The sequence below is a fragment of the Vicia villosa genome, linkage group LG3 (assembly GCF_029867415.1).
Source record: "Vicia villosa cultivar HV-30 ecotype Madison, WI linkage group LG3, Vvil1.0, whole genome shotgun sequence".
Classification (NCBI taxonomy): domain Eukaryota; kingdom Viridiplantae; phylum Streptophyta; class Magnoliopsida; order Fabales; family Fabaceae; genus Vicia; species Vicia villosa.
Window position 1 is genome coordinate 78698455 of NC_081182.1, and position 19204 is coordinate 78717658.

At 36.3% G+C, this 19204-nt stretch overlaps 3 protein-coding genes across 5 annotated transcripts; all 3 read right to left on the reverse strand.

Moving 5' to 3' along the window:
• Positions 1–2477: 2477 nt before the first annotated feature.
• Positions 2478–8129, reverse strand: LOC131661984 (cation/H(+) antiporter 15-like). Of its 2 annotated transcripts, XM_058931649.1 has the most exons (4): positions 5793–8129; positions 5019–5102; positions 3839–4843; positions 2478–3698 (listed from the first exon to the last, which is right to left on the reverse strand). In XM_058931649.1, exons 3-4 carry the CDS (start codon positions 4799–4801, stop codon positions 2478–2480), a joined length of 2184 nt encoding a protein of 727 aa, XP_058787632.1. In that variant the 5' UTR covers positions 4802–4843; positions 5019–5102; positions 5793–8129. The 2 variants fall into 2 exon arrangements, with proteins under 2 accessions (XP_058787632.1, XP_058787630.1); XM_058931647.1 differs by having other exon boundaries at positions 5019–8129.
• A 562-nt stretch (positions 8130–8691) lies between these two features.
• Positions 8692–13789, reverse strand: LOC131661983 (cation/H(+) antiporter 15-like). Its single transcript, XM_058931646.1, has 6 exons — positions 13662–13789; positions 12700–13583; positions 12533–12608; positions 11708–12455; positions 10548–11552; positions 8692–10393 (listed from the first exon to the last, which is right to left on the reverse strand). The coding sequence occupies exons 4-6, from the start codon at positions 11903–11905 to the stop codon at positions 9173–9175; spliced, it is 2424 nt and encodes an 807-aa protein (XP_058787629.1). The 5' UTR covers positions 11906–12455; positions 12533–12608; positions 12700–13583; positions 13662–13789; the 3' UTR covers positions 8692–9172.
• A 23-nt stretch (positions 13790–13812) lies between these two features.
• Positions 13813–16626, reverse strand: LOC131661985 (uncharacterized). 2 transcript variants are annotated; one of them, XM_058931651.1, is made up of 4 exons: positions 16144–16626; positions 15983–16052; positions 15828–15898; positions 13813–14094 (listed from the first exon to the last, which is right to left on the reverse strand). In XM_058931651.1, the coding sequence occupies exons 1-3, from the start codon at positions 16474–16476 to the stop codon at positions 15843–15845; spliced, it is 459 nt and encodes a 152-aa protein (XP_058787634.1). In that variant the 5' UTR covers positions 16477–16626; the 3' UTR covers positions 13813–14094; positions 15828–15842. The 2 variants fall into 2 exon arrangements, with proteins under 2 accessions (XP_058787634.1, XP_058787633.1); XM_058931650.1 differs by lacking the exon at positions 13813–14094 and adding an exon at positions 14101–15659.
• Positions 16627–19204: the final 2578 nt, after the last annotated feature.

A 19204-nucleotide genomic window follows, 5' to 3' on the forward strand; every position in this document is an offset into this window, starting at 1 on the left:
TGATCCTTCCCTTAGACTACCTGCCCCTCTATGGCAGGGACAGTCTTATGGCAAACGATAATTGCGACGACCCTTCAACCTCCAAATAAACGGACTTCCTACCCTCCTATGGTATGGATAGCCCTGAAAGGCTAAAGAATCTTTTTATAAATATCAAGGTAATTTGCCCTTAATTGCATGCTCTGGTTTAAATTCCTTTTCTACCCTTTTTCTTAAAAAAACTTCAATAAGGCTACGCTCATTTATGAGCTAAAGTCCTTATTTTCTTCTTCTACATTTCTAAACTTTTGGTTTCAAAAAGAGCAAAGCAATTAAGGGTCCATGGAAAACCATGGATGCAAAGGGTGCCTTACACCTTCCCTTTGTATAAATTACCCCCCGAACTCAGTTTTCTTTTAAAAAGGTTTTTTCTGTTCTTTTAGCCTTTCATTAATTTGGATAAAATAAAAGTCGATGGCGACTCTTGCTTGCCATACATTTCGATAAAGTCAGTTCACCGTATTACACCCCAACATGTATGTTTTCGAAAAAAGAGGAATATCTAAGAGACAAGATAACCCTCATCTCAAGGCAAGGAGAGTTACCTTCAAACTCCCTGTTGTTGTGCCTACTAATAGGTGGACTCAGATTAAGGCAGGAAGAGAAAAATGGAGAAGCTTCGACCAAGGAGGAAGGACTGCAATGGCGTACAGGAAACAATTCCAAGCGTCGAAGAGAGAGGCATACAGGCTGGAAAACTACAAAGGAAAATATCCAATGTCAAGATCTCAGTGGAAGCGACACTAGAGGATGAAGGAAGCTGAAAGAGAATTGAAGTCGAGGGATGTGGAAGAATCCAGCAGCAGCAAATTCCCTTTTGGAGCGGCAAGTTCAAGCAAGCCACCTGTAGGTCGAAAGCTATTCACTTCAGAAACACAGATGGTGAATGAGAAGGTGAAGGAAAATCCAATAAAGGAAGAGGAGATGCTGACAGATGACTTCGAATCTGATGGGGTGTCATCTGTTAATCTAAACTGCAATGTGGTGTCGGTCTTACCCCATGAATATTACCAGGAAACAGAAATCGAAGAATGTGAGGAAGCTGACGAACAGGAAATGGCAAAGCACAAACCAGTTTGTTACTATGTGCTTAATAATGGAGCGGTCGAAGAACAAAATGCATTCTTCGAAAGACCTGATCAGGGTATGAGAAATCACTTGAAGCTAGCATTTATATATTAGGGCTAGGGTCGGACATGTAGGAATAAATAAGGTCCTTGTAGATGGGGAGCACCTGTTAACCTAATGCCCCAGTTTATGATAAAAAGGATTGGCATGTTCGATACAGATGTCAAACCTTACAACATGGTGCTGTCGAATTATGAGGAGAAGATCGAACACACTCTAGGAGTGATACAAGTGAATCTGACAGATTCTACAAGATTAGAACTGATATGGCATCCACTTGCACGTACATAGCCTGGATTTTAGTGGCTGCAGTGTACCATCTTCCTAGTTTTCGGTCAACGGGGGTGGATATGAGGATGAATCTATCTTTGTTTTTGAAAATATATATCTCATCCATTGTGTTTCTTATTATAATTTATATAATCTTGTGTATCTTTGTCTGTAGTGGTCCTTTACATGTTGTGATGCAAGAATTATTTTAATGTTTTAGATAGCCTGCAATGGTTCATGTCCTGGTTTGTCAGATGAGATTTCCCCCATCTACTTACTTTGGGCTATGTTTATTGGGCTTTACATTGCAAACTATGTGGTTGAAAGGTCAACAGGGTGAGTAATTCTTTTTTATGTGCTAAACATTGCTATATTTCTGTATGTTAGTATGGTTTTTTGTTTTACGTGCTCCAAAGTATTGAAGTTGTATTGTAAAATCCTTCTAATATTAAACTCCGGTAGAAGTTAGTCACGTGAAAACTTTAGAATATGCCAGTTTTTGTTCTTGATTTGGCAGACTGCTGTTGAACATAAATGAAATTTTGCGCCTGAATTTCTTGGGATGTTTTTAACTTGATCTTGTGTTCTTGTTATATTGTCTAGTCATCCCAATGAAATTTGTATTATTTATAGTTGTTTTGTTTTTGCGAAACTATTTTCTGGCCATAGTTCCCTGCAAAATGCAATGCACAACAGTGCCATGATCCCTAGGAACAGAAGTACACTGAGGAAATATTTACTATGGGAAATCACATTTTCATAATACATTAATATAATCATTATATCAATTTGTTTTTTCATTATCTTAATATCTTGTTTTTGATGTCTTAAAAATCAACAGTTGGCCTCTCGCTCACCCGCTCTCTGTTAAAGAATTTGAGAAGGTGAAGAAGAAGCATTTGAAGCCTTACTTTTAGGACATGGGTCCTTGGTACTCTGGGTATGTGTATAATTCCATATTACTTTCTTTGTTATATTTTGAGGTGTTGGAGATGATCATGATTGTTATACATAGCACTAATAAATTAGATGTATCTATATTATATGTCAGATTTACCCACTGAAATACTACAAGAAGGTATTGTTGAATCATCCATTGAAACATCACGTACAGCAGCCTGATCCCTTGGACTTGGCATAACACTATGTTTAGCGAATCTCCCTCCCATTATCTGTTGTTGCACAACCAACAATGATGCCTTTGTCACAAAATCTGGTGAAGCCAACATATCACCAATCACACCTAACTCAGGACACTCACTCCATTGATCTAGTCCATGTAACAAAACTGATTGTGAATGTGACCTCCCTACAATAACCAAATCAAAAAAATCTATTATTCTTCTTATTATAGAAGAAAACTCTAATCCATCTTTCACAACTTCTTCACTTATCTCAAACCTCCTATTTCCGTTGTTATAATATCTATACTCGGATATAAGATCACTGTCACGTTTTCTATCTTTTGAATTCTCTTCTCCAAATATAAGGAACCTAATAATTGATACATTCACACACTCGTGTCGAACCATTCTATTAGAATAGGCTAGTGCTTCGGCATCATCTGGACCTCCAATGAAGATTACTGCTACATAGTATGCGGACTTTCCTAATAATAGCGATGCAGAACCACTTAATATAGCTCGATCAATGAGGATTCCGACTGAACAAGGAGCGCCTTCAAGGACTTTAATATTTATTTTTTGGATTGCTTTATTATTTACCATGACGGTTCCGTCTATCTCCCATTTTTTGTGGAATGGCATGATCAAAATGTTGGCTATTCTATCGAGGGATATTCGACAGATGTCCTCGTGGATTGTGTCGAAGTCGGAGACCGATGTGAATGATTCCTCATATGCATAACCTTCATTCAGTTGTGTATATTGCTTCAATGCTTTGTCGAGTGGAGCTGAATAACATCTTGTTGTTTGAAGTGTATCATGCGGTTGGTGAGCGACGAGAATAGGCCTTGATCTTCCGAGAATCTCTATAAGGAGAAGTGCTATAACAGTAACATTGCTCTCTATGCTTGCACATGAGGCTTCTATGATGTTGAACATTGTTGGGCTGCTTTCATTCTTGTAAAAGCATCCCATGACCCGTAGCTCGGAATCTTGCTTCATATGTAATATTGAACATCTTTTTCCAGCACGATATTGGCCTGAAGGGTTAAATACGAATTTTACCAGTGGTGATATGATAGCATTTATCAGTAGAAGGGTCAGAACCAATAAAGAGAATTGTTGCCCAGTTAGTTGCTGCCATAAAAAATAGATTCTTAAGTATCATCGAAATTTCGATATATTAAAAAAAATCAATATTAGAGAAATTTAGTTTATACATAAATAGAAGGCAAACGGGCAGTAGGCTGCGCTGCTAGTATGAATTATCGATTTACCTTGCCTTCCTTCCAGACATTGTATAATGCGAGCTCGGCGATACCTCTGCCATTGAGAAGAAGCCCAATTACAAAACAGTCTCTCATGGGAACATTGTAATAATAGCCTGGCAACATAACAGCAACGATCTTTACGAAAAAAGAGACCATCACTACGGCAGTTATAATCCAAGTAGTGTGAATGCTGATTTTGAATATATCAGTCTGCAATCCACTGACAGCAAGGTATATTGGATACATAAAACCACAAGTAAGCGTTTCTATTTTTGATATCAGAGTCGATCCTAAAGGCGGCCCTTCAGGAACAGCTAGGCCAAAAAATATTGTTCCCATTACAAAACGTTGCCCAATGAATTCGCTCAAAAATTCAGCGAAGAGAACACATAGAAGGATACTGACAACGCAAAGTTCGCTGACGGGATTTCCGTTTAATCGTGCAATGTACCATTTCATAACCGGCCTCATTACATATATGATTAAAATAATGATTCCGCCTATAGAAAGAAGAATCCATACTAGTGTCAGCATACTCTTATTACTAGTCTTAACCTGCAATACTGCAAATATAAATACTGTTATAGAAAAACTAAAAACATCGGTAAACATCGCAGATGATAATGCCAGACGGCCAACAGTTGTGTTTAGGATTTTTAGCTCTGTGACAAGGACAGATATGCTGATGAACACAGTTAAGCTTTGCGAGATGGCTATTAAAGGGAGAGCCTCGATGAGAGATTTGTCCATGGCAACAAAACTGGTCAATGCAAAGGCTAATCCAAGAGGGATTATAAATGTGAATACGAAAACCGAAAGTCCAATTGTGATGGCTTGTTTTTCTGTTTTCAGCATTGCTGCGGTATCCATCTTTACACAACATATGAAGTAGAAGAAACCGAGGAAGAAAGTTGCCACTATATTGAGTATTAGAGAACCTTTCATAGGGAATAAGAATTTTGTCAGCATCACTTTGTCACCCAAAATTGATGGACCAAATACCAATCCTCCCTATTCAGTTTATGAGGAAAGTTAGTTATATAATAAAGATATAAATACATATTAATAAAGTTTATATAAAAATACAAGGCAAACGGGAAATGTCGTTACTCCTTTTGGACACTGACGAATGTGATTAATAGGTAATAAATAATATTATGAAGATGATAGAATATAAGAAGCTTACAAGAATATAAGAAACAAGAGAGGTTTGTCCAAGTGGTCTGAGACAAATATCCAGGAATTGTGTGACTATAGTAATAACAAAGACCTGCAAAAAGAGAAGAGAAGTTGGGGAAGAAAGTGGATTGCCATACTGCCACACACTCTTGTGAGTATTAAGAGGAGGACTTGTGCATATTACTGTAGAATTTATAATATCCATTTTTTATTATACATGAAGTTGTAGCAACGGAAACTTTGCTGTATTGTTTTAACAGTATTTTTCATACAATGAAGAAGATGGTGAAAGAGAAAAGATGATAAGAGTGATGAAGGATTAAGAGGTTTTCCTTTTATTTTGGAAATAACATGTTTCATGGTTTACCTTCAACTTCTCTTGTTTTAAAAGCCAATCATTCTCTTGAAAACTCTATTTTGGTATAACTTTCATTCAGAGGATTGTGAAAATTGATATAGAAAATATATAACCAATTCCTATAATCCTGTAATTATGAAAAATATATTTTATTTTTATTTTAAATCTCAGTATTCAATCATAAGATCGGCTCCAATTGAAGTCTAACACTGAAATTATTAACATCTAAAGAGAATTTGAACCTGAATCTTCAAAAAGAACACTCTTAAATTTCAAGTCTTCACCACCGTATAAATTTCGATGGGTTAATTATAAAAATTATATTAAACACAATATATACAATTTATGTATTTATATATTTCAAGTTATTCATGTATGTACAAATCATTTTTTTTATATAAAATTAATAATTGAAACTCGTACCCATCTTTTTGGCCGGTTCAGCCACTTTTTGGAGCACTGATGTCCATCATGTTGAGTGTTCTGATGAGCGAAGCGACGTTGATCTCCATGACTATGCCTTCTCCCCGATCTTTTTAGAGAGTCTGGTGTATTCTTTTTGCTCTCTCTAGGTCAGCGGTGACAGTGATCGGTTCTCCTTGCAGGTTGTGATATTTAAGCTTGACGTGCACGGGCAAGGCAACAGCGTCCAGTATGGCTGGAAAGGGTCGTTCCAAGATGCAGTTGTAAACACTTCAACAAGGAAAAACAAGAAATTAAGAATTTACCGCCCGAATATATTTTCCGTAACCTACATAAACCACCAATTTCACATATCCCCATGGACAAGTAATGGCTCTATTAGAGATCAAAGCCTTCGTTTGGCAATAAACCGCTTCATCCCAGATTAATTTTCTCAAACAACTCCAAGTACATGATGTTGCAGGAGTTGTCTCCGTCAACGAGGATCTGAGACACGTCAAACTGCCCAATTGTAGCAATGATTACGAGGGGAAAATCTCGTTGGAACGCCTCCAACTTTCTCCGAGTCTAGAAATCCCAACATAGGCCAGTCAGGCAGTTTTTCTGAAGTAGTTCCTTCCTATTCATGGTGCCTTTGGAGGAGAGATTTGCCTAGGGTGCTTCTCTGATTATGGCGGCGATGAATGGGTGTTTTCCATTTTTTTGCCTCCTTGCTTTTTCTGCTTGTTCTGGCCTTTGCAATCTTCGAATGAGACTTACCTTTAAGTGAATCTTCTCTATTCCACTTTCTCCTCTTGACATACTCGGTTAGCCGACCTCTCTTGATTATTCCTTCAATGACATCCTTCAGCTGGATCCAATCGCCGATGTTGTAATTCTGGCTCTGGAAGAAGCGGCGATATTTTGATTTATCAGTCTGAGGTGTCTCTCAAACGGAGCAAGGAGGTTGGATTCCCCTTTTTAAGTATTTGCATAGTATTGATAAGTTTTCTCTCCGAAGACCATCAGAGGTTTACCTGTCGTACTTCTCCAGTATACCCCCAGCCGAAGTCATCTAGACGTCGATGGGAATTCTTCTCAGTTGGGCGACTGGAGTGAGATTTGAAAGAGGAAGGATTTTTGAAATGCATGGTCAGTTTCTCTTCTAGGATCATATAAGGTTCAAACATGGTTAACATTTCCTAGACATATTTTTCTTTCTTCTTTCATAACTTCCTCCTGAAGGGATAGTCTCTCAGAAGGTCATTCTCAAAGATTCAGCACTGAAGACCTTCTTGGGTCCCCTACATCTCGAATGGGACCTCTGTGAGTCGGTCGATATATGACCGTTCGCACTCTCCTTTTCTTGGATGATCTTGCTCAGGGAAAATTCAGTTACAGGTTGTCGCTTTTGGGCTATGAAATGCGCAGAGAACCTCTCACAGAAGTCTGCTCAAGAGTCGATACTACCGGCTGGGCAGACCATTGAACCACAACCGAGTCGGCGTGGTCAAGGTTAATGCATACAGCTTTCACTTCAGCGCATCTTCGGCACTGAAGTAATTGAGTTTCCATTTTCGTCATATTCCCCCAACTTAGATGGCTTCTCCATGGAATTCAGGATCTTGCTTTCCAGGATTCTTACTGGAAATGGGTGCTTCGGTTGCACCTTTCTCTAACGAGTTTCTTCCTGAGTCGGAGACGGAGCATGAGGTCTCCCCCAGGGCTCTGAGGGGGAGTATGATACTTATTAATTTAACGTTGATCCTTCGACAGGGGCGCCTCATCTCTCTTTGGTCTTTCTTGAAGCAACTTCTTGGACAGTATTTTCGTGGGAGGGAACGATGTGAAGGCTTTATACTTAGTGTCAAAGCCTCACTTCAAGTGCGTGTGAGTTTTGCTATCAAACAATGTTAAACATTTTGTTCACAGTTCGTTAGCACCTTATATGCTGAGGTCCGCTTGTAGAGCGTGGAGGCCAAGCAAGGCTTTCGGTTGTGTAATCGGATGTGAAACAGAAGTCTCTATTGGAGTAACTTGAATAGATCTGCCAACTGCGAAGCTTGAACTAGGTCGGGATGTAGTGAAACAACCGTTCTAGGACCTCTGGTGTTTTGTGGAGGGGGAGAGGCGGTTGATTGTTTACCAGTAGAGCATTGGCGAATCCAGTAGCTTTAGATCCAGCTATCACTGAGAATTGCAAGAACTGATGATCTAGGAATCTGAGGAAACAAAATTAAGGTTATGCTTGGTTAAATCAAGACGTGATGGATCCTCGCATTTGATCGCAAATGCTTTCACTCTGTTGATCGAAAGAAGTTACGAATAGCGAAGTTTGAGAGTGAATGTGAATTCGTGGAAATCATAGGAATCAGAAGTCAATTCCTACAGAAGGCGACATTGTTCTGTTCTAGAACCAGAAACGAGAGAGGAAATGACGGTGATAGCGGATCAAGTTTATGATGCGGTGGAATAGAGGAACTTGAAAGATTAGTACTCTAACGTTTAAGTTAGTAAGTGAGGAAGAAGAGTGTGGTGAAATTGAATTTGAAACTTAATACCTCAATTTGGCGTCTCTCTATATATAGAGAGAGGGAAACAACGAACTTATTATTTATTAGCCGTGAAATCTAGAGAGTCATTGGATGCACTTGCAATTGAAATCTCTCATGATTATTAGGATGATAATCCTCATGTGTTCAGAATATTCTAGAAGGAGTGGGACCCCTTCTTGGTGGTTGGCATAGTCGGCTCAGAGGAGTATCATTTACTAAAATGTTCTTATTAATTATAGTTAGTGGAGTAGTTGAATAGTGAAAAAAAATATTGTATTGATTTTGTAAAGAGACATTTATTTGGAGACAAATAAAACACAAACACTTTGTATGAGACTAAGGGAGTAGCAAAATTCAATTCTGGTGGAATTAAGATGCATCTTCGTCAAAACAAGTTGCATTCTTTCCAATTATTTTGAGGGAGTAGTAAAATTCAATTATGGTGGAATTAAGATGCATCTTCATCAAAACAAGTTGCATTCTTTCCAATTATTTGAGGTCATGTGTTGTGGTTCTCCCTGCATATGCATAGGGCCGGCCGACACTTATATCTACTACGCCAGACATGCACAGAAATTTTCACACAATCACACATTTGAAAAAATATGAACTATTTGTGAAAGATTTAATGATTCATAATCGCTTTTGACTGCAGAAAATCTAAATCCTTTTTAATCTTTTGATATTATGAAGTGATGTTAAAATGTTACTCATGAGTCAAATAGAATTGACTCATGTAAGAATCATCAATTGGCCTTTATAAACAAAAATTTCTAAGGAAACTCAATAGAGTGAACTAAAAAATATAAAATAAAATAAAAATTAGCACTAATGAAATAAACCTATCTACTTTCTGTCATATTTATCCATTGAAATAGTACAAGAAGGTATTGGTGGTTCATTCATTGGAACGTTATGTACAAGCTGATCCCTTTGATTTGGCATAACATTTTGGTTAATGAATCTCCCTCCCATTCTTTGTTGTTGCACAACCAACACAGATGCTTTTGTCACAAAATCCTGTGTAGCCAACATATCACCAACCACACCTAACTCAGGACACTCACTCCATTGATCATGTCCATGTAACAAAACTGATTGTGGATGTGCCCTCCCTACCATAACTAAATCAAAACAATCTACCATTCTTCTTACACTAGAAAAAAATTCCATTCCATCTCTCACAACTTCTTCACTTATCTCAAACCTTGTATTTCCATTGTTATGATATCTATATTCATCTACAAGATCAGTTTCATATTTTCTGTCTTTTGAATTCTCTTCTCCAAAAACAAGGAACCGAATAACTGTTACATTCACACACTCATGCCTAGCCATTCTACTAGCATAGGCTAATGCTTCGGCATCATCTGCACCTCCAATGAAGAGTACTGCTACATAGTATGTTGATTTACCGATTAAAAGCGATGGACAACCGCTTAAGATAGCTCGGTCGATGAGGATTCCGACTGAACAAGGCGCTCTTTCGAGGACGTTAGTGTTTATTGTTTGGATTCCTCTATTTTTTACCTCGACGGTTCCATCTATCTCCCATCTTTTGTGGAATGGCATGATCAAAATGTTGGCTCTTCTGTCGAAGGATATTCGACAGACGTCCTCGTGGATTGTATCGAAGTCGGAGATTGATGTGAATGATTGAACACGTGCACACCCTTCATTGAGCTGTGCATATTGCTTCAATGCATTGTCGAGTTGAGTTAAATCACAATTGGTTACCGGAAGCGTGTCATGCGGTTGGTGAGCGACGAGAAGAGGCCTTGATCTTCCTAGAAGCTCTACAAGGAGAAGTGCTATAACTTCAATATTGCTCTCTCTGCTTGCACAAGATGCTTCTATGATGTTGAGCATTGTTGGTATGTTTTCATTCTTGTTAAAGCATACCATGATTCGGAGCTCGGAATCTCGCTTTGTATGTTGTATTGAAATTCTTTTTCCGGAATGATACTCGGATGAAGAATTATATGTGAATTTTACCAGTGGTGCTATGATACCATTTATCACTATAAGGGTCAGCACCAATAAAGAGAACAGTTGTCCTGTTAATAGCTGCCATAAAAAAGATATTTTTATGCATCATGTTAGTCACTCACTCAAAAGTTTTGTAGAATCAAAATCAAATTTTACAAAGTTTGCATGACAAAAAATACATCGAAGTTTCGATATATTCGATTGAACTTACTCGTATGAAATATCAATTTACCTTGGAGTTCTTCATTAAATTGTACATGCAGAGCTCAGCTATACCTCTGCCATTGAGAACTAGCCCAATCACAAGACAATCTTTCATGGGAACATTGTAATAATAACCTGGTAAAATAACAGCAATGATCTTTGCGACAAAACCAACTAGCACGACGGCAGTTACAATCCAAGTAGCCTGAAGGTTGATTTTGAATATATCAGTCTGCAATCCATTGACAGCAAGGTATAATGGATACAAAAAAGCACCAGAAACCGTTTCCATTTTCGATATCAAAGTCGATCCTACAGGCGGCCCTTCAGGAACAGCCAAGCCTAAAAATATCGGTCCCATAGAATAGTGCTGTCCAATGAACTCACTGCAAAATGAAGTGAAGAGAACACACAGAATGATACAGACAAAGAAGAATTCGTCGACCGGTTTTCCATTTAACCGGCCCGCATACCATATTATAGTCGGCCTTATTACATAGAAGATAACAACCAAGAGTACAGCTATGGATAGAAGGATCCATAGTAGTGTCAGCATACTCTTATTACTATGTTTAACCTGCAATACTGCAAATATAAGTGTGATCATAGGGAGACTAACAACATCGGTAAACATCGCCGATGATAATGCTAGACGGCCGACATTGGTGTTTAGGATTTTAAGCTCTGTTAGAAGGACAGAGATGCTGATGAATACCGTAAAGCTTTGTGATATGGCTATTAACGGCAGAGCAGACGCGAGGGTTTTGTCCATGGAAATAAAACTGGTCAATGCAAAGGATAATCCAAGAGGGAATGCAAATGCAAATGCGAATACAGAAATACCAATTGTGATGGCTTGTTTTTCCGTTTTCAGCACTGTTCCAGTATCCATCTTTACACAACTTATGAAGTAGAAGAAATTGAGGCAGAAAGTTGCTACTGTGTCAAGTATTAGACAACCTTTCATAGGGAATAAGATATTTGTCACCATCTCTTTGTGCCCCAACATCGATGGACCAAATACCAATCCTCCCTATTCAGGTATTCACAATGTTAGTTAAATACAACCAACCTCTTTCTAACATACAACATTATAATAAATAAAGTGTAACATTCTGCGTAACACCGACACGGACGAATGTGATTATCTAGTTATATGATTGATGGAATATAAAAAAAAAAGCTTACAAGAATCTGAGATACAAGGGAGGTTTGTCCTAGTGGTCTGAGACAAGCATCCATGAGTTGTGTAACTACAGTAATAAGTGAGACCTGCAGAAAGAGAAGAGGAGTGGGAGAACTAAGTGGGTTTCCTAACATCCACACACTCCTGTGAGAACTTCCAGAAGGATGTGTGCATATTACTGTAGAATTTATAACATCCATTTGTATTATATATGAACTTGTAGCAAATGAAACTTGTCTTTATTGTTTCAACAGTATTTTCCTAGAGAAGAAGATAGTGAAAGAGAAAAGATTATAAGAGTGATGAGGGAATAAGAGGCTTTCCTTGTATTTTGGAAATAACATGTTTGATGGTTCACCTTCAACTTCTCTTATTATAGAAACCAATCACTCTCTTGCAAACTCTATTTTTGTACAAAAAAATATAACTAGAGAGCATTGAGTTAGGCATTGAGTAAACAAATATTTTTAATTAATTTAATACTGTTTTAAAATGTTTAATAATATAAATTAATATTATTATGTAGCATAAATAAACATGTTATTATTAAGTTACAGACAAATCATAAGTACAATATGTTTTTTTTGCAAAGAAGGAAAACTTTATACTAGAAAAGCTAAACTGCATCTTCTTGAAAGGGAGTTGCATTCTTTCCAATTTTGTGAAGAACTTTGATAACTTGTTCTGTCGTGACGTCCCCGGTAACGATAACCTTGTTCAGCTTTGTATCAACGTTATACGTTTCGATATCTGCAAAGCCAAACATATGCATAGGTTCTCATTTCAGTAAACAGTCCATGTTTTTTAAGAAGTAATATGAAAAGTACCTTGAATTCTTTTTATCGCTTTAAGGATTTTCTTGATACAGTCGTCGCAGTGCAAACCAACTTTCACTTCCACCACCTGATGAAGCGTAAGAAGAACGAATATATCAGATCAGATTCTGGCAAATAGATGATAACAGAAAGATGATCAATGGTTGGTTGGCTCTTACATTAGCCATTCTGATTGTGTGTGATGGTTTTCAAGTCTTTATCAGAGATGACAGAAGAGGAAGAGAAAGAGACTTTGTAATGATTTTTGGAACCGAATCAAACCAAATAGTATAAAATATAGAAGAGAAAAAGACAAGATGAAGACAGAAATTGGATTCTTAACGTAAATTAAGGAAGCTTTTACTTTCCGTAAGGAAGAAAATTGAAGTATTGGAAAGTGTTACAAAGATAAGGAAGTTTTCTAATAAAATAAACCTCATCTTGTTGCCACCAAATCACACTATTCAAAATTGATATTTGGTATAATTTGTTGTCATATATATAAATGGGTTTTTTTTTTCAAAGACTTGAAGTGAAAAAACACTTTTACTTAGGTGATCTTACTCACTCGCATAAATCAACTTTTTTTCATGAAAGAAAGATCATTTCATTTTATTATCATTCAAAGTAGAAATACAAGTGAATTGCCATAAAAAAAAATTAAGAGTAAGATTAAAATGAAGCCACCATGGTTAAAATATCAGCAATTTCATTTGATTATCTCTTAGCAATAACAATGTAATGTTGAAAATAATTTAAGAGAGGCTATTTTTCATGCTCTTCATAATTCATAAAACACCTTTCATAATTCTTAAAATACAATAAATTTTTTGATAAACCAAATATGTACGGCTCCACCAGTGGTTACATATCATAGAATACAAAAAGCTTATTTTAGAAGATTGAAAGAAGACATAGTTGTCTTGTATAAAGGGGCATGCATGCTAATACTTGCTGCACAATGCAGCAAATTCAAACGGGGATTTCAAACACTTCCTCTTCATTGACAAGGCAGTAATGCAGTACCGGCCAAGATCAGGTGAAAGAGAGTAAGGACACTTTTCTGTAAAAGAAAAAAGAAACATGTCAAAGATTATGACTACATTTGCAGAGAAACGGACATAGAAGTAGAAATACTTACGATTTGAAACAAATGGAACAGAGAGTGGTATGAGAGATGCAGTCTGCATTATTAGAAATATAAAATCAGGCTTTTGATGTTATAAAAACACTAAGAGTGCCAAGATGTGGAGCCCAACAACTACAGGTCACTACAAAAATGAAGAATCATATGTCAAGCCAAAACATTACTTACAAAACGCCCAAGGTAATAATAGAACTAAAAGCATATTTCATAACAATCTAAACTTCCCTAGATTCTCATTAACAGGTACAGGTCTCTTAGAATCACCATAGTACCAAGCAAGCTTGCTATTTTGAAACCTAATCCTAAACGTATTTAAACACTTGTTATCACAAACATAATTATCAATTCGCTATGGCTTGATCATGCATGTCTGAGAAGTGACCACTGCCAATTGTATGTAGCATAGCACTTTCCATATTGTGTCTATCTGTTAGGAACCAGAAATTATCACAAATGCATCAGAAGGAACAAGAAGAAATTTAGCGAGATTCAGTAGTATTATTGATGAAGAAATAAGGGATTTGTAGGGAAAATGGTACTTCCACTGCCACAGGGCTCAGCCCTTACAGAGAGTGTGTGGTCTCCATTCTAACAACTTTAGAAATATTCCGAGATATCCGGAAAAATGGACCCACTACCCCTTTTATTACAACTTGATCATAACAGAAAAAATTATCCTCTCTCTTCTAGAAATTACCAACTCAGCAACTGCTCACTCCCCTGTTGCTGATTAACCCTTAAGTGTGTAGATCATCCATATCTTTGGGCCCTGAGACATATGTAGTAATGGTAATGGATCTTTCGGCCACTAACTTCAGCCCCAGACCTAACACTATCACACCGCAATTCGCAGCCAAAATTGTTCTCTTTTGCACAACAACTGTATTTCCAAACATTGTATATGTTTTTTAAGAAAGCAGTCCCGATCGTCTAGTCCACTCTCATGATTGGTCTTTGACATTGTAGTTATAACTTATAAGAAATTATATTTCATGGGGGTACATTCTGCAATGAATATATTTTACATCTCATGAGGCAATTATACCCCAATATCGTTTTGCTGGTTTGGTGATCACCAGTGCTGCAATAGTTCAGTATGATGAGTCTCAGTGTCTCACTTATCACTATCAGGGTCACCAAATACACTTTGTGATCATATTAATTGACTTAAACATAAAACGCTCAAAATAAATGTGAACTTACCTAACCTCCTTAAAGGGCTTATAACATTGACCATACCGATTGAAGCTTATCATACTGAATACACTGAGATACTTATCATACTCTTTGTTATTATTGGGCAGCTTTTCATGCCAATTGTAGCTGTTAAGAAATGTGGTTGGGCCTAACTCAACCCTAAAAAACCGGCTTGTAGGGTGAAGATTGCCCCCACTTATAAGGACATGTTCAGGCCATATATTATCCGATGTGGGACTCTTAACAGTAGCAACAACCAAGTAGACTACACGCTTGTTGTCATGCTAATAAGCATTAAATGACTCAATACAGACAAAATAGGTGCAACACCCAGCTGAACAACAACAATAGGGCCTATTTGGATTGACTTATCAAAGTTTCATCTGCCAACATGATCATTAGTGAAATTGTTTGGAACAATTTATAGAAACAACTTATGACACGGACATGGGTTGTTTTCAACTTATTTCAATAAACTCTCCCGGAATGTCTATGATTATAGTTTATACGAAAAAAAATTAATTTAATTTTATGTTTTTTATAGAAATAATTTATACACAAAACACTAGTACCACGAGTGTTTATGCTATGTGTTTAATTGATTTGTTTATCCAAACAGGAGGTTAAGATAGTGATAATACTAACTGCAGCTTATCGTCTCATTCAGAATGCACCCAGATAGCAACCATACTACTAATTAGTATCAGAGTCGTGAAATAGCACTTGCAGTTATGATCTTCCAAAGAATTGAGGACTGTAGATTAAAGCCTCCGTACAAGAGTTACTGTCATAGTCCTAGATAGCAGGTGGTCAATTATAAGAAAAAACGGAAACAAACCTATATTCATTTAGGCTTCATAAATGTACAGCAAGGAATATAGTTGACATTTTCGACTATTATATGATATCATCTTTAAGGGAAAAGAACAACACAACAAATCATTGATTTTGTCTAACCATTACCTTCATACTTGCAAACTAAGGAGAAGATTTGTTCTCCAAATCACATGAATCAGAATCACTTGCTCTATAACCTATATGTAAACAAAATAAACAAAAATCAGAACATACAAAACAACATTTCAATAAAATTGAACATAAGATAGAGAGCATCTTACCTGGCTGTTTTTCGCTTACTTTCCAAGCTGAATTTTTACTTTTTGATGCTCTATTAATCCAAGCATATCCCTATAAACAAATTTCGCAACACAGTACAATCAGAATTCTAGAACCAATAATTAGGGTTAGTAATCAGCGATATAATTTAAAAATAAATGACCTTTTGAGGATCTCTGGGAACACCATAACCAGAGTAATACATTTGACCAACCAAAACCTGCATGGTGCTATCCCCACCTTTGGCCTCCTTGAGAGTGTCTTGGAACCACCGCTTAGTGCAATCAGCGACAACACTGGCGAGAGGCGTTCGACGTTCGATAGCGTCCATCTTCTTGGGCGATTCTGCCTTAACAGTGAGGTCTTGTTTTGTGGTTCGTGGAGTGGGGACCCGGTTCGGTGATACGGGTTGGGTTGTTTTGTGTTTGTATGGTTTTGAAGATGATACGACCCGTGATAATCCCTTTATGAAAACGGATTCAACGGATTTTCCCATAAAAAATCAGGATTGGAGGCAGGATAATGAAGAGAAGATGAGACGAGATTCAAGTGGGTTGTGTTTTTCTGTTATGAGATGTGATGTTGTTAGCGAAAGACGAGTAGTATCAATTAACGAACGTGAGGGATGAGAGTCAAAATTGTTATAATTTGAGGTCAGTTATAGCAAATAATAAAAGAAAAAAAAAAAGGCAAAGTTATAATACTAACACAATTTAACCTACCACTGCTCGTGAAAAATACTTAGATGGACAGAATTAGTGGGAGGTTATTTGAATTTAGATGTTTTGGACGAATCAAAATAATGGTATTCCTATCATTTTTTTAACAAGAAATACATAAAAATAAAAGAAATAATTGAATAAAAAACACATTTTTATGACATTGTGCAAATAAAATAGAAATATGGATCTTTGAATCAATCTTTATACTACATCAAAATATAAACTAGTATAAAGAGACTTATTTTTCTTTTTCTTCTTCTTGGCTAAATCTTCAAAATTATTTAAATATCATCCTCGTAGCATTTTTGGTTGTAAAATCGTTAATAATTTGTTCATAATCAAGGTGCTTTAAAAAATTATTTTCAATTGAAATCAACGCAGGACTTTTTAATCTATTTTGTGACATAGTGTTAGCTGGAGATTTCGATTGTTATATATGTTTTTCGAAGACTTAAGGTTCGAAGAGAAAAATGGCTTTGGATAGCCATTTCCGAGAATGTTATTTGTGATGAAGATTCCTAAAATCGAAGCTGAATCGAGATAGGTAGTCTTCGGGACTTAAATGGTTTTTGAAATACAAGAGTGCTGAAACTTGAAGTATTTCGATGCATTCTCGCAAAGAACACGTTGCCACGTATCGAAATAGGATTCAGGCGGGAGATTTTGAATTTCGAAATATTCTGTTTAAACCGACGAGGATAGATGGCGCCCCAGGGATTCGAAACACATGCATGCGGGCAACGTGGTATTTCGTTAGCGTAGGACCGTTAGGGTCGAATTAGTATAAATAAGGGTCTTAGTATCAGGATCCAGGGTGTTCATTTTGTACAAATCACTCACAAATCCCTCAAGTATCAAGTGTTAAGAGAAACAGTTTCGCTGAGAAATGTACGTATGACACCAACACTTTACATATGTTTGTATTTCTATTTCAAAATCGAATTATCTTTTAATTTCCTTTACCTTTTCGCCCAGTCTTTCTTTTAGTTTAAGTCCTTTTACTTTTCGCTAAGTCTTTTCCATTCCTGCAATTTACATTCCTTTTTACATTCTTGTTGAAGTTTTTTACTTACTTTTATTGTCTAACCGATTTACTTTTCGTTGTACATTTATTTAGTTTATTTCGCAAAGTATTTATACATTCACAATATAATCTCACAAAACCAATAAAAAACCAAGAGAACATGAATCCAATTATTCTGAAAGACAACTTTTCGACACATGTCCTAGGATCAATCTAGTCGATCCTGCGAGTAACAAAAGTATATTTATAATTTGAAAGACTAGCGGTTGTTTACCGGAAATCACCGTAAACACATAGTAGATCTGAAATAAGATTTTAATAATTTTAATTTAGAAAAACTTCTTTCAAGAAGATGCAACACCGATAGGAATAGTTAATATTACTCTATAATTTATGCATGCATTAGAAAAACAATTAAAAATCTTTAAAGAACTCAATATCATATAGCTTGATTTTGATTTCACTCTTAAAAGTTCTCTAATAACTTTCAATTCTGCAAACAAAATTTCACCATGAAGATCAAGAGAATTGTCATGTTTTAAACAAGTTTCAAGAGGTTTACAACATGTTTTAAAGTCCCTATCAGATAATGATCTAATCCTTTCAATATTAAACAAGAATCCAAAAATATTTTCATGTGTTATACTGATCAAATCTTCTATCAAGTGAGTCAATTGTTTGATCTACAATATATAAGAAATAATTATTTGGAAAAGACTCTTCAGCAGACTCAAGATTCAGTTGTGTGCGTTGAGATGGATTTTTATCAAAGTGTTGTTTTTGTTAGAACATATAAAATCAATTAAGGTGTATCAATGGAGAATTAGGTTCAATTAAAGAAGGTGAAGTTTAGATAATTGAGAGAAATTAAGAGAGAGAGAGAGAGAGAGAGAGAGAGAGAGAGAGAGAGAGAGAGAGAGGGTGAGTAGTGAAATTGGCATTAACAATAATAGGGAACATTGAGTCTCTTATATACATCAAGTTACAAAATGATTGAAAAACTAAAAACACATTTAAAATTAAAACAGAACAACTGGGAGTAACTGGTTACAGCCCTAACAATTTCGCTATTGTTTCCGTGTAAACTATTGTAACCGGTTATACTTTAGGAAAGGGTATAACGGTAAAAACACGCAATATATGGGGCTGCCAAATATAACTGAGAGTCGCAGGTTAAATCCTCTTATATACTAGAGGTCTTTTAAGTTTTTTTTTGTTTTTTTGTTTTTTTTTATAACAACTTGGTCTTTTAAGTTATCAAATGTGTACACTATTACTCTTTTTAAAAAATTCCATTTCAAAAATGAAAATGTGACATTAATCAAGATTGAAGATTATAGTGGTTCTGTAGTTCTAAGAACTAAAAAAAAGGCTTGAAAGACTCCCAAGAGTCCAAACAAGGCAATCACAAACACCAAAAAAGATCAAGTTATTACAAACAAACAAACAAAAAAACTTAAAGAACCAATTTATTACAC

Coding starts and splice junctions, on each gene's coding strand:
- LOC131661984 (XM_058931647.1), bottom strand. CDS start 5,216: ATGGATATTATAAATTCTACAGTAATATGCACAAGTCCTCCTCTTAAT. Junction 4,844..5,018: donor CTCTTGTTTCTTATATTCTT/GTAAGCTTCTTA, acceptor TAAACTGAATAG/GGAGGATTGGTATTTGGTCC. Junction 3,699..3,838: donor ATGTCTGGAAGGAAGGCAAG/GTAAATCGATAA, acceptor TTTTTATGGCAG/CAACTAACTGGGCAACAATT.
- LOC131661983 (XM_058931646.1), bottom strand. CDS start 11,905: ATGGATGTTATAAATTCTACAGTAATATGCACACATCCTTCTGGAAGT. Junction 11,553..11,707: donor CCCTTGTATCTCAGATTCTT/GTAAGCTTTTTT, acceptor ATACCTGAATAG/GGAGGATTGGTATTTGGTCC. Junction 10,394..10,547: donor ATTTAATGAAGAACTCCAAG/GTAAATTGATAT, acceptor TTTTTATGGCAG/CTATTAACAGGACAACTGTT.
- LOC131661985 (XM_058931651.1), bottom strand. CDS start 16,476: ATGGGAAAATCCGTTGAATCCGTTTTCATAAAGGGATTATCACGGGTC. Junction 16,053..16,143: donor TTCCCAGAGATCCTCAAAAG/GTCATTTATTTT, acceptor ATTTGTTTATAG/GGATATGCTTGGATTAATAG. Junction 15,899..15,982: donor AGTAAGCGAAAAACAGCCAG/GTAAGATGCTCT, acceptor GTTTACATATAG/GTTATAGAGCAAGTGATTCT.